At 41.7% G+C, this 26760-nt stretch overlaps 1 protein-coding gene across 5 annotated transcripts in view; it reads left to right on the top strand.

Moving 5' to 3' along the window:
- snrka (SNF related kinase a) overlaps window positions 1-26760 on the top strand; it is a 157926-nt gene that overhangs the window by 116019 nt on the left and 15147 nt on the right. For all 5 annotated transcript variants that reach the window (XR_004561673.1, XR_004561672.1, XM_034173906.1 and 2 more), the window contains exon 3: window positions 15409-15550. Coding sequence is in view for 3 of the 5 variants with exons in the window: in XM_034173906.1 (XP_034029797.1) it covers window positions 15409-15550 (142 nt within the window). In the remaining 2 variants the exon portion in view is untranslated. The remainder of the gene's footprint in view (window positions 1-15408; window positions 15551-26760) is intronic.

The following is a 26760-nucleotide window of genomic DNA, read 5'->3' as shown; positions in this document are numbered from 1 at the left end:
AACAAGCAACAAACACCAACTCATTGTCACCATCATCTTACCTCCCCCACCAACATGTTATATGTGTGTGTCTTTGGTGATAGACTTCATAAATCCATCCTTTCATTGTTCTTGACCAAAGCAGTGTCTCTAGACCTGGATTTGGTCCCCGGGTGCCAAACTGTGGCTGCCCACTGCTCCTAGTGGATTCGATTGTGTATCTAACTATAAGTTAGGATGAGTTAAACGTTTCATTGTGTGTATGTAGAAATGACACATCCTCTTCTTTTCTTCTCCTTTGCTCTCTCCACATGACTGCAGCCTCATAGACCAAATGCTTCAGCGGGACCCTAAACGGCGGGCCTCCTTAGAGGAGATCGAGAGCCACGCCTGGCTGCAGGGGGTCGACCCATCCCCAGCCACTAAGTACAACACCCCCTGGTCTCCCACAAGCACCTGTCGGAGGAGGAACACAACAGCATCATCCAGCGCATGGTGTTGGGAGACATCGCTGACCGCGAGGCCATAGTCGAGTAGGTTCTCCTTTCTCCCTTATTCGGAAAAGACTTAAAAATAAATAAATAAATGAAATCAGGCAGATACACTGCTGTTACTTTTCATCCAGGAAGCTAAAAACTTCATGCTGTCTGCGTCACTCGCCCTCACTGCTCCACGCTTCGTTGCGACATCTGTTGCTCTTTCTCTTGCTGCAGGACGGGGAGAAATATGCCCCAGTGATACAATTAACATTTGGAGTTGCCCAGGAAAAAAATCCTGCATAAATCCTGCACAGGAAACCTTGACACTTAATTGCTCCTGCTTCAGGCCCTGTGGGCTTCTGTCAGTTGGAGTGCTTTTCTTCGGGGTTAGGTTGAGTGTAATTGCAGTGCTGTGGCCATGTCCCTCATCACTCAGGATGCAACAGTCTGTCCACTGGATCGTGTCAGTGCTGATGCTGAATTTACCAAGTGTCTGGGAATCAACCACCTGACTACACCATAAAAATACTGTTTCTTGGGTCATTTTCTGTTAGGGCTGCACGATATATTGTTTTAGCATCATGATCGTGATGTGCACTTTCACAGTAGTCACACCATGTGATGTGCAATGTCAAGCAAGGCAAATTTGTTTATTCAAAAACAAAAACAAGCAACAAAATCAAACAAACTCCCATAGTCCTCAGCTTTCATGACTAATGTACAAGGGAGTTCTCTCTGATATGACATACTGGAATTTACACTAATTTAACAGTTTGTCTGACCACAATACCTTTCCACTGTGTGATGGATCAAACCAGATGCCCCAGAGCCAAGAGAAGCTCATGGCACTTCTAGACAACATTAACATAAGGTCCTTTTTTGCACTGCAATGTTTTAAGTAGCATTTGTGCATGTAGCTCTGTGTTGTAGTGCTTGACAAAGGTTTCCCTTGCCCATTTGCTTATGTCACCTATTGATGAATGACTGTTCTTGATGCAGTGCCATTTGATTTTGGTCTTGTACAGTAACATTAATTATCTCTTTGGCTTCTGTTTGCTAATGTGGTGCTTTATAAATAAATAATGTGGCAAGTTTTCAAATGTTGATCACGTTGAACGTTTAGCTCGCCTATGATTGTCTATACAGTAGCCACCAGCAAAGGTTTGCCCTTGTGCCTCATGCAATGAGATTAATTTGCCTGTAAGTTTGTGCTCGCTAATACAGTATTTGCATTATAAATATATAGTGCTAATTAAATTAGTTTTGCTTCTTGTTGCATGAAGCAGTACCACCAGGTTTTAAAAATGAATTTGACTTACAGATTGGTGGGATTTCTCTTTTTTGTTTACTTCTTCATGATGGACAGTTAGGACTAATACTTGTGACTTATACATGTGACTTATAGTCCAGAAAAATAAAGTAATTGCTTCACATATTCTCTAAACCACACACTGCACCACCAGCTGTGAGATGTTGCTTGTGAATTGTCTTTCAGCTTTTGTAAAAAGTCTTTGATGAATATTACCTCATTTGTGGTTACTTCACTAGCTGCTCTAGACAAATGAGTTGAATTAAATAGTAGATGCAAATTGAAGCTGTAGATGGGTAAAAAAACAACAAAAATAAACCTGAAAAGTCACTTAACAGAGGCTGCTGTAGCACTCCATGTTTGAAGGCTGCGCACTCTGACGGTCACGGCCAGTGTTAAACTCTTAATTGCATGCGTGCATGACTGCATGTGCATTTTTCAGTGATGAAAGTCTTCCTAAAATTCTCGGAAATCCGGGTTTTTGCCTTATGTGGTGAACGTTTCCAGGTTATTTTTGATGGCATACGTCAGAATTCATTAATGCCTCACACCCAAGCAGTTGGTGGCAGTAATGCGCTGTGCTGGTTTGCAGACTGCCAATAAACTCGAAAGAAGAAGAAAGAGGTTATTTTTGTTTTCTTGCAGTGTGTTGGATTTAGTCTGTGGTCTGTATTTGTGAAATTGTTTGGCAATGCCTTTGCTGAGACATAATTTTTTAATTATGTACAGCACCTTGGTTGACTGCTGAGGTTTTAAACGTGTTTTAGAAATAAAGGTTGAGTTGAGACAAAACTATGACAAATATTTAACATCCTCATAGAAGTCAGATATTGATGTGAAAAACATTTGTGTGTCATTTTGTACAACATATAAGTTCTGAGTATCCCAGAAATGCTGATGTCAGCAGTGGACGGAAAAATCCGTGTTACTGTGTTTCCATTTATAGAAGTGAATGGGAATCTAATTTAAACCCAAATCAGTGTTCCTGAGAGCTAAAACTTATATTGGTCACTTAATGATCAGTAGAGGTAGCTTTTACTTGTATCAGATTTTATTTTAGTTTATTTTAACATATCAGTTGTTATAAAAGCACAAATTACTGTAGTCAGATGTTTTGATAAATGTAGAGAGAGAACAGTAGCAGTCCAGTGTGAATATGTGGTTTTTATGAAATTGTAATAACACTGTATTCTAATCCATGAGACAGACTGTGGATTATAGTTTTGTCATCTTGGCAATATGGGAAAATAGATTCAAAAGACTCCTCTGGGTGAAAAGATTAACCTGACCCAACAAAAAAAAATAATTTTGGAGATTTTTTGGTTGGTAAATAGACCTGAAAATAGGGATGGATATCGAGAACTGGTTCCTTTCAGGTATCGTTAAGAAATTATTCGATCCACCGACATCAATAAGCTTTTTTTCCGTTATCGGTCCTTTAGAGTGGCCGTTGTTTTTGGGGGTGTTTGTCAGGAAAATGATCATTTCTCTACATTGATTACAGACCCTGCAACGGGTCCATAATCAACTTTTCTGCAGCGTGTCTTTGCTTTGAACCTTGAACCAATCGAAGCAGTGGTTCGCAGATTAAAGCAGTGCTTTGTTTATTCATTTTTTTTCCTTTCGCTTTATCTTAATTTTCCCCCGCTAAACCCTAAAGAGCATACGTCTGTGAGTATTATTTACCTTTTTTATGTTAAACCCACCTGTTATGGTCTTCTGAAACAGTTGATAGATGTATTTTATAACTTAAAAACAGGAGCGATGCTAATATGTTAGCATGTCTATGGCATTTTCAATGTTAAAGTTAGCATTAAGCAGTTGCAGCTGTCATCACGTTCCGGTGCATTTGTTTTCTGTTGTGAAAGTGTAGGTACACGGACCCACAACAGGGGGCGCAAATGAACGGACAATGGAGGAAGTCAAATCACAAAGCTTTACTGTTGTGAACATGCACAACAAACACAACAGATTACAATTATAGCAGTAAGCCGAATTCCAATGGTGTCGTGTGGGCAGGCTCGACGATAGGAGACGTCTGTCCGAGTCGAACCGGAACCACCCGATTTCCTCTGCCACCGAACCCCGGGAATACTGGAGCCGCCAAGTCCCGAACTCCCAGGTGGCCACTGCCTCCGCTCGTCGGATCCGGTACTGCTGGCAAGGAACAGAAACAGTCAGGTGTGGGTGCGGCCGCACCCAGCAACACACAGGGTGGAAACACCACCTCCACCTACTCAAAAACAGCACTGTAGGATTGGAATGTGAGTACTTATCCAACCACGTCCAATACGGTCTTCAGCTGACCTAAGCACAAGCAACAAAGTATTACTTCTCTGAATAACACAACTGGCTGAGTTCGTTACCTCCTTAGTAGAGCGATATCTCGGCAATGAGGTGGAGATGCCTTCCTGCTGATATACCTCCCTGGTGATTGATATCAGCTGTCTCAGGTGATGGGTGACAGCTGTCACCCTGGCTGCTCCTGTGAGGCGGCAGCGCCCTCCGATGTCTGGAGCCCGCACTCCAGGCAGGGCGCCCTCTGGTGGTGGTGGGCCAGCAGTACCTCCTCTTCAGCGGCCCACACAACAGTTTTCTGGATAATAAACGTTTGTTGTCGTAAAATAGTCAAATGTATTACAAATTGTAATATTTTTAAAATTTATTTTCGTTTATAGATTAATAACCTAATGATTAGTTATTATATACAATTTTAGAGAAAGAGACAAAAGAACCTGAATAGAAACACAACAGAAATATAAAACCAACTAACAATGAACATACATAAATAAATAATAAATACATACATACAGAAATAAATAGGTGTTTCCTGTGAACACCTAGTGACTCTTACACCTCCATTTCATCCCTGTCTTATTTAAGTTTAATGACAGTTTGTTTCAGTCAAACCATATTTTCAATGTGTTAATTTCTTCAGTGATTTCCTCCAGAACTATCTGCCAAACTAGAAAACTGCTGCATCCTTGTAAGAGCAGAATACTACTGGAATGAATTTGAATAAGGAAAGTTTTTTTTTTTTTTCTTCCCCTCACCTAAATGGATGCTGCAGTCACTCCAGTTTATCATCTGGAATAGTCCCAGATTGCATTTCAGAGCTTCTAGAATTCAAACATTTTTGTGCAGGTGGTGTTGGGGGGTAATTTTGGGTTTCATCTTTTTTTTGTTTTTCACCACTTTCATCCCTGAATATGTGAAATTGTGAGTCACTTTTGTGCAGATTAAAGTTACTAACTGGGACTCCTGTCTTGTTGCGAGAAAGAAACAGAATCGTCCTCCGTTCTGTTCACACAGCTCCAAACACTGCGCGGCTCTCTGCTGAGTCAAGTTAGAACGATAGAGTCCAGTCGGAATTTAACTTCAAAGCGAAACACCGTTTTATTTTTATTTATGTCCAGATCAATCAGGTGACCAATTTCATATTTATTTACTTTAAGACTCAATGAAATACATAGAAAACCTGTAAAGCCTACTTTTTGTACAAAATTCACAAGATGTATCGATAAGGGAATCGATAAGGAATCGGATCGATAAGCAGAATCGATAATGGCATCGATATCGATAAAATCTTATCAATACCCATCCCTACCTGAAAATGCAACAGAATGCATCTGAGATTTAATATTTTTCTGGGAGAGAACCCCCAGACTCCCTACCAGCACCTTCGGGCCTTCAGTCCTTACCAACAACTTTCAGGTTTTTCTTTTTTCCCCATGGCGCACTTCATCACTGATTTTTACAAGTCGCTGCAGGTTGACACTGAATCATGAATGTAACAGACATGAGGAGTGGATGAGAAAGTATCATTAGAACAGGCAGCATTTCTGGTTCATCTCTTCAGCTTTATCAAGCACTCAGTTTATCTAAAAAAGAAAAAAACTTTAATGCTGTCGAGGGTGGGTAAATTTACAAACTGTGCAGCTCTGTGATGATGTGTGAACTTTGATTTTGGAGTCTCCCCCCAACCAGTGAGATTAATCTAAAACAGGACCGTCCTTCCTGCAGTTGACTGTTACTGTTGTGACATTTCCAGCCACTGATTTTTCTAAATGGAATCCCCCATAATCATCAAAATTGCAGCTGCAGATTTAAGAATCCAAAAACTTTCTTTAAAGTTTATCATTGAGCTTCAATGACGTTACAATGGTTCACGTGCTCCCTGCAAACCTTCATGCTTCCGGCCCGTAAGGTGGAAGTGACAAAAAGAAGAATCTGTACCATTTCAAAGTAGCTCAAATTAGACGGAAACAGTGATGAGGCAACACTGTAGAACGTCTGCATATGACAGATCTTAAACAGACCCAACAGCTGCTGGCCTGCTGGTGACAGCGAGCATTATGTGATGAGTGTGTGTATGAAGTGCTGACATCTCCATATGTGTTGCTGAAGGGCACAATAGGTCAACTTTGGTTCAGGCTGCCCATCTTTTCACAGTCAAAATTGAAGGAGCATCAACTACTAATTTATTGTCCTTATTAGCAAGGCTTTATTCAGGAGTTAATATTCACATTCTGGTTTGTGATCACAGTATAGTACTCTGGATTTGTCTATGTCCAGATATGAAAACACAAGAGCCAGATTCTAAATACACACATGGCAATCATTACCTTGGAATTACTCCTTCATTGCTGGGGTCAACCGTGTCATAAAATCCTTAGTTTCATTTAGAGCTGCAGACCAAAGCAGCACTGCACTGTCTCTGACCGGGCTGTGGTGTTTCAGGGACGAGTGTGCTGTGTAAAGAGAAAGCTGGCCGGTGTTTGCTGGTGATGATTTTCAGTGATTCAACAACATGACCACACTTACAGGAGCACATCACTTGGCTCTGCTATGTGCCTGGATCCTTTTTAGGTATTGATTTCTTTTTTTGCTCATGATGGACTTCTGCTCAGCCAGACTGCCCGGCATCTTTCCTTGGTGTCATAAAACATATAAAGCAGCCAGCTGACGACCACAGAACACTGATGTGCTGTGGTTTTATACTTTGTAATGAAATATACATGATCACAGTGTTTGGGTTTGAACAACAGAAATGTTATGAGCTAGCTACAAATAAATGTGCTGTTTTTGGTATAGCAACAATTATTTAGGGATGCACCCACATGAGGGAGCATAAAAACAAGATTTACACTTTAAAAACAACAAGATGAATTAATTTCTAAAATCACTTATTTATACCTCTGGTTCCCAACCTGTGGTCTGAACCTCCCTTCGAGGGCAGCAAAGATAACAGCGGGTGCCTGAGGTTTTTCTGCTCTTATGATATCAAAATGAAATGTTCACCAATTAAATGAAGTCATAATAACATTTTGATTTGATTTATTTGGCATTGAAGCCACAAAACCGCAATATTGTTGATTTAAAAACAATAAAATACTGGCACATGAAATAAATGGTGAGGATAACTCAAAGTCAAAAGACACATGGAGCTCCTCAAACACACTTGACAATCAAAACTCATTAAAAGGGCATTTTCTTTGGATGCACCAAAGAGAATTGGGGGACAGGGAGTGGGGGAGACAATCATACTAATGCCACCTACCCCCAATAAAGAAAATTTGGAATAAATCCGTTTGTTCTTGGGGTTGGGGGTGGGCAGAGATGGGGCTAACTCAGCCTTTCTTAAATGTGTATGTCCATTAGATTTTTTTTTTTTAAGGTTTAAGCCAAAAAATAATTTTCTTTGGCACCACTAAAATTTTATTCATTAGTCTTTAAACAGGGGATTCATAATATGACATTGCAAATATAAACAAATTTGCATTTTCTGGAAACATTTAATGAATAGTTTCCCTAAGGTGAAAAACTCAACCAGGCAGCCCTTGAACTGCATTCGATAGTGACCCGTACAGTGTGATAGAGGACCATAGCGACATCATACTAGATCACGTGAAGGCTTTCCCCCAACTTGAGCGAGAAATGCTGTGAAGCACACAGTGCCAGCTAATCAGAGTAGAGATGAATTGGGATGTCAGCTGGCTGCTCATCTGAACAAAATACACCAAGACCACGGAAAATGCCCCAAAACACTTATTTCTTTATAAATGTAATATGTTTGTTGTATTTTGTAAAAGTTAGCAAGAAATAAACACTTCTAAATCTAGAAATGCAGTTTTTGAAAGCAGATAACACTTCTGAAGTGATTTACAGACATCTTGTGGATGTTAACGTGCACGCCCCATGTACGCGCATCACGCGAGGTCAAAGGTAACTTCCGGTAATTACAAAATCTCATGCATGCGCATATGCCCTTCCTTCTGCAGACAGCATTAAAAGGAAAGTAAATATTCACTATAGACTTAAAAAATAAACCGATATTATAATACTTGGATTTCACTCACTCACCTTTCTCATCTTCAGCTGCTTACTCCAATTAAGGGTGGTGGTGGTGGTGGGGGCTGGAGTCTAGCACAGCAGACAGCAGTCATAGGGTGTCAGGCAGTGGTCACCCTGGACAGGACGCCAGTCTGTCACGGGGCCATGTACAGACAAACAAACGCATTCAACAACCCGCATGCACACATACTGACAATTTAAAGCAGAGGTCTCCAACTAATTCCAGAAAGGACCGGAGGTTTTTTTTGCAAACACCCACTCCACCAGATGATTTCACCAATTGACTGATTCCTTCTGCTCAAAGTGATGCTAATCAGTGAAATCACCTGGTGGAGGTGTGTGGTTGCAATAAAACCTGCACCCTCTTGGCCCTTTCTGGACTCAGTTTACCTCTGATTTAAAGTTTTCCAGTTCACCTAACCTGCGAGTCTTCGGATGTGGGAAGAAAGCCGGAGGATAGTAATAGGAATTTGAATTTCCATTTAAATTCATTTTTGTCCCACAGAAGACTTTTTTCCCATCTGCAAAAGGAGTTTCTTGTCCGCTCATGTCTGTCAAGTACGTCAAAAAGTTTTGTGCGTGCTCAAACCTTTGAGAGGATATCAGGAGAGAGCTTTCTTGGGGCCTAGACTCTTGTTTACCATTTATCCTCTACTTGTTTTTTACTTTCACAATACTTGTGTTTATTTCCTGTAGCTGTCTGATGCTTCAGACTGAACTTCTGACTGATTTACCAGCTCCGGCGTGGGGTGTGAATTCAGTATGAGCAGAGAGAGAACCGTTCCTGATGCAGCAACATGCAGCACAGCTATTCATTTTTTATCTGGACCTCTGTGCACTTGGCAGATGCTCTTGGCAGAATGGCACTGCATAGTTGTGTGACGTCCTCACCATGCAGCTGAACTGAATGTTGGCACAGTGAGAAAACACTGTCAGCACACAGAGGTAGTGTCACGAGCTGGATTCTGTCAACATTTGCGTTCAGACCTCGGTGAATCCTGCTCAAATCCAGCTTCCCCCAGCACGCATACTGTATTTTCCTAGAGTATACTGTAAGTTGTGGGTTTTTTTCCAACTAGTTTAGGAGGCCCTGCTACTTATACACTGGAAAATCGTGCATTTGTTATTCATAATAATAACTTATATTTACAGTGGGGAAAATAAGTATTTGACCCCTGTCAGTTTTGCAGGTTTTCCCACCTACAAAGAATGGAGAGGTCTGTAATTTTTATCGTAGGTACTCTTCAACTGTGAGAGACAGAATCTATAAAAAATCCAGTAAATCACATTGTATGATTTTTAAATAATTAATTTGCATTTTATTGCATAAAATAAATATTTGACCCACTAGTAAAACAGAGCTTAACAATTGGTACAGAAACATTTGTCTGTCATTACAGATGTCAGACGTTTCCTGTAGTTCTTGACCAAGATTTCACACACTGCAACAGGGATTTTGGTCCATTCCTCCATACAGATCTTCTCCAAATCTTTCAGGTTTGGAGTTTCAGCTTCCTCCAAAGATTTTCTATTGAGTTCAGGTCAGGACCTTGAAATGCTTCTTATGGAGCCCCTCCTTAGTTTCCCTGGCTGTGTGTTTGGGGTCATTGTCATGCTGGAAGACCTATGCATGACCCATCTTCAATGCTCTTACTGAGGGAAGGAGGTTGTTTGCCAAAATCTCACAATACATGACCCCATCCATCCTCCCTTCAGTACGGTGCAGTCGTCCTGTCCCCTTTGTAGAAGAAGAGCACCCCCAGAGTATGATGCTTCCACCCCCATGCTTCACGGTTGGATGGTTTTCTTGGGGTTGTTCTCATCTTCTAACATGGTAAGTGGAGTTGATTCCAAAAAGCTCTATTTTGGTCTCATCTGACCACATTACCTTCTCCCATGCCTCCTCTGGATCATCCAGATGGTCACTGGTGAACTTCAAACAGGCCTGGACATGTGCTGGCTTGAGCAGGAGGACCTTGCTGCCCTGCAGGATTTTAAACCATGACAGCATCATGTGTTACTAATGTAATCTTTGTGACTGTGGTCCCAGCTCTCTTCAGGTCATTGACCAGGTCCTCCTGTGTAGTTCTGAGCTTTCTCAGAATCATCCTTACCCCACAAAGTGAGATCTTGCATGGAATCCCAGACCGAGGGAGATTGACAGTCATCTTGTGTTTCTTCCACTTTCTAATAAATAATCATAACAGTTGTTGTCTTCTACCAAGCTGCTTGCCTGTTGTCCTGTAGTCCATCCCAGCCTTGTGCAGGTCTACAGTTTTGTCCCTGGTGTCCTTAGACAGCTCTTTGGTCTTGGCTATGGTGAACAGGTTGGAGTGTGATTGATTGAGTGTGCAAACAGGTGTCTTTTATACAGGTAACAAGTTCAGACAGGTGCAATTAATACAGATAAAGAGTGCAGAATAAGAGGGCTTCTTAAATAAAATTAACAGGTCTGTGAGAGCCAGAATTCTTGCTGGTTGGTAGGGGCTCAGATACTTTTTTTTTTTATGCAATAAAATGCAAATTATTTTTTTAAAAATCATACAATGTGATTTTCTGGATATTTTTTTTAGATTCTGTCTCTCACAGTTGAAGTGTACCTACGATACAATTTACAGACCTCTCCATTCTTTGTAGTTGGGAAACCTGCAAAATTGACAGGGGGTCAAATACTTATTTCCCCCACTGTATATGGGACTTTCACAGGAATGAAAGCATTAAACAAAATAAACCCCAATATTACAAGCATAAATGCCAATAATAAAGTACACTACAGTAATGCACAAAAAATATCCCCAAATTAATGACCTGATAATATAGTAAAAAGGTGCGTCTTATGCTCCGGTGCACCTTATGTATGGGTTTTTCCTCTTCAAGAGGCCTTTTTTAACAGGTGCGACTTATACTCCGGAAAATATGGTACACCTCTTGAAGCCATGAAAATCCTTCTGCTGAATGCAGCCCTGTTGCCAGTGGAAATGTGATGTCATCTGTCCATTAATGTGCAAAATCCACGGGAGACTGACCGGTTACACAAGTTTAGCCACAGAGCAAAATACTTAAATGCGTACCTAATCCATTGGCTCTGTGTGTCACAGTGTGACGCCAGCTTTGGGTGCAAGTGAAGAATGCTCAGAAGAAAAAAGGTTGGGAATCACTGCTGTAGTCTTGCCTGACCGAGTGCTCTGTGCAGTACTTCCTCCAGCCAGCAGGCGGCTCTTGCTTTATACGCTACCTGAATGCCAGTTGATATAAGACTGTTTTCCATTTTTGGTGGAAGTATCTCTTCTCGTCTGAGCACCAGTGCTTGTGTATTTATCATGTTTTGTTTTTAAACGAGTTTAAATGGATCGGTGTTACTAAATGGAACGCTTGGTTGGGTTTTGCTGATGGCTGTTCCAGACACTTGGCTTGAATTAAACCATTACGGACTCTTAGTAAATGGAATTGGGAACTTGGCAGCCATAATGAAGCATTTTCATTTTAGACAACATTATCAACTCCCTCATTCAACCCTTAACACTCATTTGTTGAGCCGTGGTATTGGCTCAGCATTTAATGCCTTTTACTTTGGTGCTAGTCTGTGTTCAGAACAGATGCCATCTGGCGGGGGGGGGGGGGGGGGTGGGGGGGGGGCAGACAGGAATTATCCTCTAATCCACCACATTGGCTGTGTGCTTCCTCTGGGCCGGTCTGGTCTCATAAGTGTGTATCTGACGGCTGTGCACATTGTGCACATTTTGTATATTTGTTGGACTTGTGGAGTCGGAATTAAAAGTGCCTCAGAGTCACTCCACATGGTGCCGTTCAGCTGTGCCCCTGGTGGCTTTGACGGACACACCGCGCGAGGAGCTCAGAGTCGGCGTAGACGCGAGCTTGTCTTTCTCTCTGTCGAGCAGCTGTGGTGGCGGAGCACAGGTGTACCGTGAGATCAAACAGTTAGCCAATTAGAATTCAATTTTAACAAGCATTATGTTTTCAGATGCATGTTATTAAAAGCAGAAAATATCAAATTTTGCAATTAAACATAATGAAACAAAACCACTCTGTGTTATACTGTGTGGTTTTAAATTGTCAAATTTATCTCATCTGTTGTTTGGGCCCCTTCTGTTTCATTGTTAGCGTGATTAAACAGTGTTCAACAAACATGGTGGAAAAGAGTTGTATAATTGTGAGATACGGCATGATAAACTGATTTTTACCGAGGCCAAAATATGGCCTTCTGGTATTGCAAAGACTTTGCGTCCGTCCGTCCGTCGGTCTGTCTGTGCTCAGCATAAATCTATTCCTATTACTTGCCAGGGTCTTCACATTCACAGGGAGCATTCTTGGGACACAGACCTTGGACAAGTTCAAAGATGGCTAACCTTGACCTATTCTAAGGGGGTCAAAAGGTTACATTCTTTCTACACACTCTTTCATTGATTGCATGCTCATATGACCTAGGGTAGTTTAACATTGCGTTCTGTATTTATTTTATTGGAAAGCTGTTGGGGACAAAAAAATTTAAGGAAAATTTTTTGATCTTCAGAAAGGGGCATGGCCACAATTTATAACCCCCACTGAAGAATTTGTTGGGGTTTTTTTTCCGCTGTGTTATTGTCTGTCGGATTTCTCAAGTTTTCATCCAATCTTGGCAAAGTCTGTGTGAATAAATAATCTTATCAAGAAGAAACACGTTAAAAATCTGGTGCTGATGGGATTTGGATGTGGATTATGGATTTTTTTTAACATGGTGAGAAAGAGATTATTATTATTATTATTATTATTATTATTATTATTACTACTGCTGTTTATTTTATTTCACATTTCAATACATTTCTCACATAACGATAGACTAATTTTGTTTAAACCTGTCGGTTGAACATGTCAGACACACGATCAGCAGCACGTACGTCTTGCTGCTGAGTGCCAGATCTGTTCATTCAGTGCCACTGTTAATAAAATTGCTGTTTGGCCTTTGGCTGTAGTAATATGAAATTATGCTCACATGAAAAATGCAGTCTTTTTTATAATTTATGTGACCATCAATTTCCAAAATGGCTGATGATTGAAAGTGTTTTAGAATATATTAAGCAACCTTTGAAACGGGCAGAGGACACACCATCTGACAGTCGAAAAGGTTAGAAGACTCATCCTGGAAATTTATGTGATCTTCACAGAAGGGCGGGGCCACATTACACATCTGACTAAAGGCACATATACAACACCACTGGGACTATCAGGTTGTGGGAGGTTTTGGGGATGGTACAAGAAGCAGCTTAGAGCATTCTGAACTAATGGTCTTGCTCTGTCTTGTTGCCAGGGTGAGGGCATAACTGGGCATTATTGGACAGTCTGATCAGGTGGTACCACGGCAAATGGTGGTTTTGTGGTCAGTCATCAATCAATCAATCAATCAATCAATCAATCAGTCAATGTTTATTTATACAGCCCTTTACAACACTTAAGGTGACCAAAGTGCTTTACAGTAAAATAAAAATAATATAGAATAATTAAAAAAAATTCAAAACACATTAAAACAAGACAAGAAAACACAATAGAAGATAAGTGTCAGTGTGCTACTCAGTGTTAAAAGCCAGCCTGAATAAATCAGTTTTGAGCCTCGACTTAAAAAGACCAACATCAGTTATAGAACGCATATCAGAGGGCAGTGTATTCCAGAGTCTGGGCCCAGAGAAGGTCCGAAGTCATGATGAGTCATCTTCTCCGTTGTCATAAGGTCATGGTGTTGTGGTAGAGAAGTCTTGTGAGTTTATTTATTTTAAGGAAAGGGTCACAATTCACCATGACAACTGTGAGGTGGTGTGTTCTGGGACAGTGGTGGTGAGAATGTGGGAACAAGACCTAAGAGGTTGTAATTTGAGTCGTCTCCTGTCTCGTTGAGTTTAATGACGCACAGTTCTGGTTAGCCCGTGGCTACCTTCTGGGTTGCTGACGCTAACCCATCAAAGTCTGGTCTAAAGATGGTGTTGGACCCTTTTAGAATCCTTCACTTCCTGAGCCTGTGGTTAAATGCATTTACGTATCCCTTTTTAAAGTTTTTTATCTCTACTTAAACCAAGTCCCCTGAGTTGGATTTGTTAATATTTGGCTTTTTTTGTGTTTCATCAGCACTCTATTCTGCCAAATCAGTACAATTTCAGGGCATGTGAGTTTGAGTTTGAAGAGAAAGTTACTTAAAAATCGTTGATTAGAGCTGCTCTGATATATTTTTTTCCCCGCCTGAGAGAATATTGCTGTTTTTCTGCTGAGCAAGAAAATGTTCTAATGGACTTCTCAGCCTGTTCTTCTGTAAACCAGCAGCCGCTGTGGTTTGTTGCTGTTCTTTGTGACCTAACCTGTGAGAAACCGGGCACTGTGTGAAAACTGCACTTGGAAGCACAGAGGCAGAGGTCAGGTTTGGACCCAAGACCATCTTACCTCCAAGTCACGAACATGGCACCGCTGAAACTACCAAATGAAGCCAGTGGTCCGTGTCTGTGCTCCCTCACATAAAGATAACTGTCTGTCGTCTTCCCTGTGCCATCCTGGGAGACGAACAGGATGTCTGCATGAGCTTACAGACAGACAGCCTGTAAGACTGTGTCATGGTCTTACAGACTGTCTGTCTGTGTATCAAAAAATTTCAGACACAAGGAGCTGACAGGTTTGCCATTTTTCCTTGTTGTTGGTGTTCAGCTATTTGGAAGAAAAAGGGCAGGAACACTGAAGAAAGAAAAATGCGGTTGGCCAAGCTGAGTGATGCAACAGTGGATCAATTGAAAGGAGGCTGATGCTGCTGTGGCAGTGCCACGGGCTTAGAAATGTTCCTCTTTAATGTACAAAGTTGCCGTTGACTGTCTCAAACTGTGTGCTGCAGCAGACTCAAACATTCAAACTGGAGAGATGATCTGATACCAGTTAGAACATCAAAGCCTGTGCCTTATCTTGATTGCATACTGTTGGTGTTTGCTGTCGGCTACAGAACGTTTGTCACTCTTGTGCTATTTGCAGCGCTCGTGGTGTAGGGGGGCGGGGCTTTGTTTAGGATGAGTCATGCGTCTTTACGGCCCGGTGCGTTTGCACATTGACAATTCGGATTATGCGTGTGCAAACAGCACGCAGATAAACACACTTGAATGGACACACACGCAGATAAATTGATTATAATGCGAGCACACCCACATGCACACCTATCACATGATGAGCAACCTGTGCTTAATCACACGTTGCTGCTCCTGAATAGAAATGTTCTCATGGTGAAGTGATTCAGAGCTCTTGACTTTCTGTTTCTCTCTCCCTCAGATATCTGGAGTTTGGGTGTGATCTTGTTCATGTTGGTATGTGGTCAGCCGCCCTTTCAGGAGGCTAACGACAGCGAGACCCTCACCATGATCATGGACTGTAAATACACTGTACCAGCCCGTGTGTCCAGTGCCTGCAAAGAGTGAGTAACACGTGCACAGCGTTAACAACAGCGTTAAATCAGACCTGCCGACAGGCGGTCTCACAGACTGAGGCCTCCAAACCGGAACTTGTGTTTTTTCTGCTGGCCTTGGGTCCAGCTGTAGTTTCAGGTTCTTGCATCAGTGAAAAGCTGGATGCCCAGCAATTTCCTGCTTTTAAATTCTGATAAGACTGAAATGATGGTTCTTGGTCCAGTGAATCATTGGCATCAATTTGACCAGCTAACGCTTAGCCTAGGCTTGGTGGTGGCCAAGTGGTTAGTGCACTTGGGGTCAGTGCAGCAGGTTCCCGGTTCAAATCCCACCCCTGCCACATTTCTCCATGTAATGTGGAGTTGCGTCAAGAAGGGCATCCGGCGTAAAACTTGTGCCAATTCAACATGCAGATCCACCTTGGATTTGCAGTGGCGACCACGAGTGCAAAATAAGGCAGCAGCCGAAGGGACTTACTTTAACCCTTAGCCTGGACTCGTGTGTCATACATCACAGTGACAAAGTGAGGAACCTTGGGGTAATTTTTGCTCCTACGTTGTCCTTTGACCTCCACATTAAAGATATTACAAGGACTGCTTTCTTTCATCTGCGAAATGTCTCTTCTAGATTGGACTACTGCAATGTTCTATTTTCTGGTTTACTGCAGTCTAGCATTAGGGGTCTCCAGTTGGTTCAAATGCTGCTGCCAGACTTTTGACATGAAGCAGAAAGTTTGACCACATTACACTCATTTTGGCATCTCTTCACTGGCTTCCTGTCCCTGTGAGATCAGATTTTAAGGTTTTGTTGCTAACCTATAAAATTATTCCAGGACTAGCATCTCCCTACTTAGCTGACTTACTTAAACCCTACGTACCGGCCTGGGCTCTGCGTTCTCAGGGTGCAAGACTACTTTGTGTCCCTAGGGTGAATAAATAGTCTGCGGGTCACAGAGCTTTCTGTTATCGTGCCCCTGTTCTGTGTGATCTCCCTTCATCAATAAACAGTCAGATTCTGTGGAGACTTTCAAGTCCAGACTTAAGATGCACTTATTTTTCCTTTTGTATGGCTAGCATACTGGCATAATACGTATGTTATGATGCTTTTAACCCTTTTAAATTCATTTTATTAGGAAACGGAGCGGGCCGCAGCCTCAACTTTATCTAAACTCTGGGTCTTTTAGTGAAGCTTAGGGTTGGTGGCCAGCGACCACCTTAGTATTTCTTTTGTTCTTCTCGTTGCTTAATGCTGACAAATTATACTGTATTTGTTGTTTTTCTACTGCCTGTTTTTTCTCTCTGTTTGAGGTGCGGCTCCATCCAGAGATGGTTTCTTCTTCTGCAACCCTCCCGTCCTGTGCACCAGCACGGACACCCAAAATTTCCTGTATATTCGTTTTGTAAATTGTGTCGGTAGAAAGGTCCAAGCAGAGGGTCACCCCTTTTGACTCTGGTCTGCTTGAGGTTTCTTCCTGAAATCATCAGAGGGAGCTTTTCCTTACTGTGCTTTTCCTTACTGTCGGCTGTGTGCTTGCTCTAGCAGTTACTAAGGTCAGACCTTACTTGTATGAAGCGCCTTGAGGCAACTTTGTTGTGATTAGGAGCTATATAAATTAAAATAAATTGAATTATTCGATGGTATTGTGGGAAAAGTGAGTTAAAGATTGCTTCATGGGTTGAGAAGTTGAGTACAAAAGCTAGTTTCAGATCCTGAGAAAACCAGCAGCTCAAGCTCCTGTTTAAGAGCCTTTACGTGATAATCTCACAGTTGATCCCAATTTAAGACCGACTCAGACCGCTCATGGCTGTTTACACTCAGAGACTACAGAACCAATAAAGAAGCTGGGAGACATTAATATACAACTGAAGCCGAGTAACAGATTCATTACAAGCCTCACAGAGCAGTTTGCTCCAGTAGCTGGCATAGAACAAAAGCCTGGAGGCAGTTTGTGCGGCCCAGCTGCAGAATACTCCAGCCGCAGACAACACACGTTCCACACTCGCACGAGAGGCAACTCTGCAAATTTTTTTTTTTTTTAAATAATTAAACTTGGATTTGTAAATTACAGCCTAATGATGAATTCTCTCAGGATACACCAAGTTAGTGGCCAAATCTTCTAAGTTGGACACAAGTTTTCCACCAGATGCAACTCCAGCTATACATGGAGAATGAGGCACGACCGGCCTTTAACTGGGGACCTTCTGTCTGGGAGGCAAGTGTCCTAACCGCCGTAGTCCACATTTTGATACTTACTGTTAATCAGGTGATAATGTGACTTCCTGGGGCCATGTTTATTTGTGCTGAAGAATGTAACCAAGTTAAGGTTTGTTTTAGCTGAGGACGGTAATGTCTCTCTCTCTCTCTCTCTCTCTCTCTCTCTCTCTCTCTCTGTCTCTCTGTCTCTGTCTCTCTCTCTCTCTCTCTGTCTCTCTGTCTCTCTCTCTCTCTCTCTCACACACACACACACTTACTTGCTCGCTGTCAAGCAGTTGTGGTGACAGCGAGCAATAAAAACAAAAAAAAGAAAACAAAAGGAATTGGTGAAATTTGCTCCCATGGTGGAGGCCTCAGTCTGGCGGAGACCCTAAAAGCATCAAGATTTCCAGATGACGTGCTGCTTCAGGGTGATGACATCAAAGTCTCTGATGTACCAGTTAGCACGGCGCAGTTTAAAATCCATAACGTAGGGCAAATTTATACCAGTGTAGTTTTCATGTTGTTCACGCCATCCACTTTTGGATGTTACTTTCATCTTTTAACAGGGTCATGTTAGCAATATCAGAAGATGACATGTGACTGGGTATCAGTGCAAATTCAGTTACAACAAATCAGTGGACCAATGTTGATCTTAACACAAGATGCAAAGTGATCGAGTGAGTAAGTCGCCCCTTTTGGAACATCTGGGCTGATCCATAAACTCTGGTCTGTAACATTATAATGAGTTGAAGTTTGTTATGACATTTCATGATCAAAATTTAAATGTGAGAAAAATTCTAATTTTTCCTGAACACAAGATTATGCTGCCCCCCCACCCCCTTCCTGGTATTTGTTTATAATACAGATGGATAAGGGTTTGTTGTTCAGAGACACTGCTCTCTATATGCCACATGGGTCAGGGTATTTTTTTCCATACTGCATTATTTTTAGACACAGGAAATACAGTGCATCCGGAAAGTTCACAGTGCTTCAGTTTTTCCACATTTTGTTATGTTACAGTCTTATTCCAAAATGGATTAAAGAATTTTTTTTTCCCCTCAAAGTTATGTACACAATACCCCATAATGACAATGTGAAAACAGTTTTTAGATTTTTGCAAATTTATTAAAACAAAAAACTGAGAAGTCACATGTACATATGTATTCACAGCCTTTGCCATTAAAATTAAGCTCAGGTGCATCTTGTTTACAGCTTAGTTGGAGTCCACCTGGGGTAAATTTAGTTGATTGGCCATGATTTGGAAAGACACACAGACCTGTCTACATATAAGGTCCTACAGTTGACAGTGCATGTCAGAGCACAAAGCAAGCATGAAGTCAAAGGAATTGTCTGTAGACCTCTGAGACAGGATTGTCTCAAGATACAAATCTGGGGAGGGGTACAGAAACATTTCTGCTGCTTTGACGATTCCAGTGAGCACAGTGGCCTCCATCATCTGTAAATGGAAGAAGTTCAAATCCATCAGGATTCTTCCAAGAACTGAGTGATTGGGGGAGAAGGGCCTTAGTCAGGGAGGTGACCAAGAACCTGGTGGTTACTCTGCCTTCCAGAAGGACAACCATCTCGGCAGCAATCCACCAATCAGGCCTGTATGGTAGAGTGGCCAGATGGAAGCCACTCCTTAGTAAAAGGCACATAGCAGCCCACCTGGAGTTTATCAAAAGGCACCTGAAGGACTCTCAGACCATGAGACACAAAATTCTCTGGTTTGATGAGACAAAAGATTGAACTCTTTGGCGTCATGTTTGGAGGAAACCAGGCACCAGTGAATGGTGCCTGGTGGTGGCAGCATCATGCTGTGGGGATGTTTTTCAGCCACAGGAACTGGGAGACTAGCCAGGATTGATGGAAAGATGAATACAGCAATGTACAGAGACATGCTGGATGAAAACCTGCTCCAGAATGCTCTTGACCTCAGACTGGGGCAGCAGTTCATCTTTCAGCAGGACAATGACCCTAAGCACACAGCCAAGATATCAAAGGAGTGGCTTCAGGACAACTCTGTGAATGTCCCAGCCAGAGCCCAGACCTGAATCTGATTGAACATTTCTGGAGAGATCTGAAAATGGCTGTGCACCAACGCTCCCCATCCAACATGATCGACCTTGAGAGGTGCTGCAAAGAGGAATGGAGAAAACTGCCCAAAGATAGGTGCACCAAGCTTGTGGTTTCATATTCAAGAAGACTTAAGGCTATAATTGCTGCCAATGGTGCATCAACAAAGGGTGTGAATACTTATTTTTTTTATAAATTTACAAACATTAAAAAAAAAACTTTTGCATGTTGTCATTATGGGGTGTTGTGAGTAGAATTTTGAGGGGAAACTGAATTTACTCCATTTTGGAATAAGGCTGTAACATAACAAAATGTGGAAAAACTGTAGAGCTGTGAATACTTTCCGGATGCACTGTAAATGCTTATCTGTGGGAAGCAGAGATCTGAGTCAATTGAAGCTGAGGTAGCTGTGAGCAACCTGATGAGCTGACTGCAGAGTAGAAGAGGCATTTGTGTCATACCGAGTGCCTGGCTTATTTTTTACCCTGTCACTCACCAGTGAATTATCCACACAGGCCTCCGTTGTAGATTTCCAACCTGCTTCTGTTGGCTGACAGCACCTCATTTTAGTACAGTATGGAGTTTTCCATAGCTTCACTCACTTTCAGCAGTTTGAAGTTGTGCTGCAGATCCAAAATAACCCAACCTCTTCCACACATGCATCACATTGGATGAAGGGTTTTGAGCCCAACTGTGATGTCTTTCTGGATTGTTGTCATTATTATTATTATTAAAATATAGTATCCTTTTTGGGTCGCACACGCCTGTCAGTGATGCTCTACCATCTGAAGTGCTGCTGGTTTCATACTTTCACTACAGTGATTATGAAACCATTATAATATTTATCATTTTCATATTTGGGAACAGGTGGAGGTCTGGGTAGTACCCACCAAATAATACATTCTTCTGTCTGATTATTCTTTGGTGAGCGATGCTAACCATGTGACGCACATGGTCCCTGTTTTCCTGGATGCAGAGGACCGCTCTGACTCCTGCTCCTCTTCAAAGCTTTAATTCCACTGTCTACTATTTCATAAACACTGAAGCATCCTCTGAGCATGTACCAGCAGTATCTGAATACATTTCCACATTCAGTTCAATTTATTTATATATCATCAAATCACAACAAAGTCGCCCCAAGGCGCTTCACATGGGTGAGGTCTAAACTCACCAACCTTACACAGCCATTAACTACGTCTGCATGATACACCATCTGAGCAGTGATTATTGTGCACATGTGCAACAGCCGCTTTGCAGGAAGTGTGATGCTGAGAAAAGCAAATTAAACCAAACGTGTCAACTTACAACTTACTGTTGCTGGATGAAAAAACGTGCACAATTCTCATCTTCCATGACTTTTGTCACCTTCAAGTCAAGTCTGTCTGGTACAACAGAATTTACGCCAATTTAAGATTTTTTGGATATACTGAGTTATTTTTTTCCTTCTAGTGAGGAACACAAGTTAACTCGAAGTGTTGTAAACGTGTTGTTTCTGTCAACAGTAAAATCTGAAGAATAAGGTTACTGGAAATTTGATTTTGTGCACAAACCATTTTACAAAACTGACCTCAAAAAGGACAATACTAAAGGATTATTAACCGAGCGCGAGGTCTGTACGGGAAAATATCAGGCTGACGTGTTGACACTACGGACCAAGTGTTGGCGAGGTCCGTGCGAAAAGCACAGATGTCTGATATTCCTGTACAGACCAAGCAAGCGAGGTTAATAATTCCTTTATTATATGGCTGTTATATATAGGGATGGGTATTGATAAGATTTTATCGATATTGATGCCATTATCGATTCCGCTTATCAATCCGATTCCTTAGCAATTCCCTTATCGATACCTCTGGTAAATTTTCTGTGTAATAAAAGTAAGCTTTACAGGTTTTCTATGTCAACAACATTTTAAATTGATCACTGGATCCTTGATCTCTGGACATAAATAAAAATAAATAAAATCTGTAGTTTTTGTCAAAAGCATTTCCTTTCAGACATTTTGGCATGAATGTCTCTCCATACCTCTGAGCTGGGCTCAGCCAGCTGCTGCGCATCAGCGCAGGACATCTCATTTTGGGAGGAAAAAACATTTTGATAGATTGCAGTTTGTTTGTATTAAAACATTTGGAAAGAGGTGTCATTTGATTTAAACGGCGTTCCGCTTTGAAGTTATTAATTCTGACTGAACTCTATCCTTCTAACTTGACTCATCAGAGAGCCGCACAGTATTTGGAGCTGTGTGAACAGAATGGAGGACGATTCTCATTTCTTTCTCGCAACAAGACAGGAGTCCCAGTTAGTAACTTTAATCTGCACAAAAGTGACTCACAGTTGATATTCAGGGATGAAAGTGGTGAAAAACAAAAAAGCTGAAACTCAAAATTACTCCCCCAACACCACCTACACGAAAATGTCTGAATTCTAGAAGCTCTGAAATGCAATCTGGGACTATTCCAGACAATAAACTGCAGTGAGTGCAGCATCCATTTTGGTGAGAAAAAACCCAACTCAGATTCCCAATTTAGATTCATTCCAGTAGTATTATGCTCTTACAAGGATGCAGCAGTTTTCTAGCTTGGCAGATAGTTCTGGAGGAAATCACTGAAGAAATTAACAAATTGAAAATATGGTTTGACCTAAACAAATTGTCATTAAACTTAAATAAAACAGGGATGAAGTGGAGGTGTGAGAGTCACTAGGTGTTCACAGGAAACAGTTATTTCCTTTTTTGTTTATTTTTATTGTTAGTTGGTTTTATCTTTTCTGTTGTGTTTTGTTTCATCAGGTTCTTTTTGTCTCTTTCTCTAAAATTGTATTGTAAATTACAGTTTGACTCTTTTACGACAATGAATGCTGAGCCATTAATTATTATACAGAAAACAAATGCACACAAACGTGCTGAGATGTGAACAGCTTAATGCTAACTTTAACATTGAAAACGCCAGACATGCTAACACGTTAGCATCGGTCCCGTTTTTAAGTTACAAAATACATCTATCAATTTTAGAAGACCATAACAGGTTGGTTTAACATAAAAAAGGTAAATATTACACACAGACAATTATGCTCTTTGGGGTTTTAGCGGGGAAAAATTAAGGTAAAGCGAAATGAATCAATGAAGCAGCAGATTGAAGCACTGCTTCGTTTTTTATTTACAGACTTGTAACAGAAGCATCAAATTAACATTTGATACCAAAGGTTTCCCACTTTATCTCTTGTTTTCTGCATAGTTCAATAATTGATGACATGTTGAATCCACGCTCTTCTTTGGATTACAGGTGCAACACACACACATTGACGTTTGTGATGACATTGCCACACATCTCAAGAGGGATTCTCCAAATTTCTTTTTCATCTCTCTGTTGATTTGTACATGGTAATTTGTCTTGGGGCTTTCAAGAGCGGGGACAAGGTCAGGTTTAAGCCCATTTCACACTGGACCTGCTTCAAGTTGCTTCGTGTGGTGTCATGACAACGTAGGAATGTCTGCGTCAGGTGCGCGCAGCAGGTGGGAGAGAGGAGGTGAGGACGCAGCCTGCTGGTCGTCTGCACAGAGAAATCAGAGTGCACAGTTTGGCTGCAGCCACACTGTGCAGTCTGATTTCTCTTCTAGTTTATATTTGTTCTTGTGCTGAGCTGCAGGTCTGTGCTCTGTGTTCTGTTATAGTTTATCTTTCTTCCTTTGACCGCGAGCTTCATGCACGCACGTGAACGAACCATCCATGAGTAAATGTGGAGATGTCTGGAGTTATACTTGATGTGGACATGTCCTGTCTCTGGCAATCAGTCTGTGAGCAGGGCTTATGTCCTTTTTTGTCCTTTATTTAACAGAATGATGAGAGAGTTTGAGGAGAGAGGGAGGAACTGCCTGCAGCCAGCCAGTTTATTTTCTTTCTTTTAATTGCTCACATGTGCACGCGTGAACGAGTCGTCCGTGAGTGGACTGGAGATATCCAGACTTTTTACTGAATGTGGACAGGTCCTGTCTCTGGCAATCAGTCTGTGAGCAGGACTTTTATGGACTTTATTTAAACACAGTTGTGAGAGAATTTAAGAGCGAGGAGCTGCAGCAGCAGTCAGGCTGCAATCAGCATTTTTTATGCGCTCTTTTTGCTGAAACCACTTAATTTCTGTGTCAAAGTACACGTTTGGGAAGGCGGTCAGGGAATGTTAATGGCTGTACTCTGAGAAACTCCAACATCAGTTCTCACACCTTGCCCACTTCGAGTTGCGTCATGCGGTGTCATGACGACGCCATGTGGAAGCAACCCAGTGCCGAGTCGATGTAGCTCAACACCAGAACAGCGTGAGTGATACAAAAGACGAAGCGAATCGGTGCTCGATGCAGAAATTAAGTGGTTTCAGCGCAAGTTAGAGCAACGCGACGGTACTCAACGTGACTGGACTAAAGAGTATGGATTAGTCCACTCCACATGCAGTATCTGGTCAGTGAGTGTGTGTTGTGCTTCGTGCACATTAGCTGGCGGGGGATGTAAGCACTGACCAGAATGAATGAGGAGAATTCACGGGTAAGTAGAACGGTTTGCAATTAGTAAAAATAATTTTCCAGATCAGTCACGTCGTTACACCAGCCACTGTTGACATAAAAACAGATTCTGCCACTTTTTGTTTTGCCGGTATCGATCCACAGAGGCACCTCTCTGTGAAGCACAAAACAGCAGATGTGGTTAAATCTCTGCTTTTCCCCACCAATAGCTGGAGTTCGTCTATTTTATTTTGCAGAGAGCGCACACTGGAGAGGAATATTCCTGGTTTGCGGTGTACTGTGGCTGTGACGGCAAAGCCATACTAGCGCTCTGGCGCATCTCTCCCTCCTCCGGCGTTTTACTGTGCGGGCCAAGGTGGGGGTACGTTTGGCCAGTATGCTCAGTAAATCCACTGAAGACTCTAGATCAATGGGACAAAATCCACTGGCGTTATTCCTCTGCTCTTCATGAGCTCTGTGCGGGTGAAAGAGATCCAGAAACCGTTGCCTATCATAGGAGTAACACACAAAAATAAAGGAATGCACACCAAAACACTGAGGCAGCTGTTTGCGGCACCATCGCTTTTTTTTTGTGGTGTGTGTGTGCATGTGTGCAATAGGCTTCCGATCAAACTACGTGCCCATCATCCACAGAAAGTGTTACTGTGTGAAAAGAAGAAAAGAACCGTGAGAAGAACTAAATTACCATCAACACAAAAATAATGCAGCAAATCAGTGCTACAAATACATAAAACTTTTTCCCCCTGAATCTAATCTCTGGAAATTAAAGTCAAGCATGACAAAAACAATCACAGCTCAGAAGCAGGCAGGTGGGTGATTGGGCAAGAAACAAAAGGAGTAAGTGAATAATTAATTAACTGAGGCGTGTAAATGTGTTTTGGTGAGTCGACGGGGAATAAAGAGCTGGAAAACCGAACACATCCACACAGACACAGGAGAGATATGGAGAGAAAATGAAGACATGTTGATTCCCTGCACACAGCAGCCAGTGAACGGGTTTACACAGCACAGGAGGGTGCAAAGACAAACCCTGCAGGGACAAGGAGTAAAACCTTCATGCTCACAGAGCATCTGGTTTGGATTTGCATGTTGATTGGCTGTAGATTTTCACCGGATGGCCTTCCTGACACGACTTCATGTGTACAAGGAAAATTTACACAGGTGGATTCAAACCTGGGACCATCTTAATTGGAGGCAAGCACATTAACCACCTGCACTACAGCTCTGCAACAACCTAAATGTCTGGACCTTAATTCAGCTGGTGTTCGTTTGTGTAGAGCTTATTGTCCTCTACCGGAAAAGGAGGCTGTTAGAATTGGTTGTTCATACTTCCAAATTTGTGCTCTTTCTCAATTGTGTAAAGGTCTTGAATTAGTTCAGGTCATCTATGAGCCAGTCATCAATTTTGACCTAATCAGTACCATGTAAGGTGACGAAACGACACAATCTAGCCTCATTGTACCATGACCTACACAAAAATGTAGGATAACTGTCCCAGGGTGGTAGTTACAGCCAGGTAAGGGTCAATGAAGACTTACACAGAGGTCAAAATGTAAAAAATACTTAAATCATGTTGAAAACTATACCACATTATTTGTCTGATGATAATGGTTCCAAAAAGGTATAGCTTGAACTATCTATTTTCAATCTGTTTTCAATATGATTGGATTGCATTTTGATCTCTGTGTGATTCTTCATTGATCTCTAGCTGGCGATAGCTACCGCCTTAGAATGGTTCACATTTTTCTGAAGACCATGGTGCACTGAGGCTGGATTCTATGTGTTGTTTCATCACCTTAAGTGGTACCAAAATCTTGCTTGGCCCATGGACTGAGAGAGGATGCTTTCATGCATGTTGTTGGGACTTCCAGTGTTTCCATCTTTTAATGAGCTTGGCAGGATGGCCAATGGCGCTGCCACCTACTGCTGTTCTCCTCCGTGGGCTTTACTGATTAATTTTTATACAGTAGTGTTCAGAATAATAGTAGTGCTATGTGACTAAAAAGATTAATCCAGGTTTTGAGTATATTTCTTATTGTTACATGGCAAACAAGGTACCAGTAGATTCAGTAGATTCTCACAAATCCAACAAGACCACGCATTCATGATATGCACACTCTTAAGGCTATGAAATTGGGCTATTAGTAAAAAAAAGTAGAAAACGGGGTGTTCACGTAGTGTGGCATTCATTCAGTGAGTTCGTCAATTTTGTGGAACAAACAGGGCTGAATCAGGTGTCCCCTATTTAAGGATGAAGCCAGCACCTGTTGAACATGCTTTTCTCTTTGAAAGCCTGAAGACAATGGGATGTTCAAGACATTGTTCAGAAGAACAGCGTAGTTTGATTAAAAAGTTGATTGGAGAGGGGAAAACCTATACGCAGGTGCAAAAAATTATAGGCTGTTCATCTACAATGATCTCCAGTGCTTTAAAATGGAC

The sequence above is a fragment of the Thalassophryne amazonica genome, chromosome 7, assembly GCF_902500255.1.
Source record: "Thalassophryne amazonica chromosome 7, fThaAma1.1, whole genome shotgun sequence".
Classification (NCBI taxonomy): domain Eukaryota; kingdom Metazoa; phylum Chordata; class Actinopteri; order Batrachoidiformes; family Batrachoididae; genus Thalassophryne; species Thalassophryne amazonica.
The sequence above is the reverse complement of the archived record's forward strand: the minus strand, read 5'-3'. Positions and strand labels throughout refer to the sequence as shown.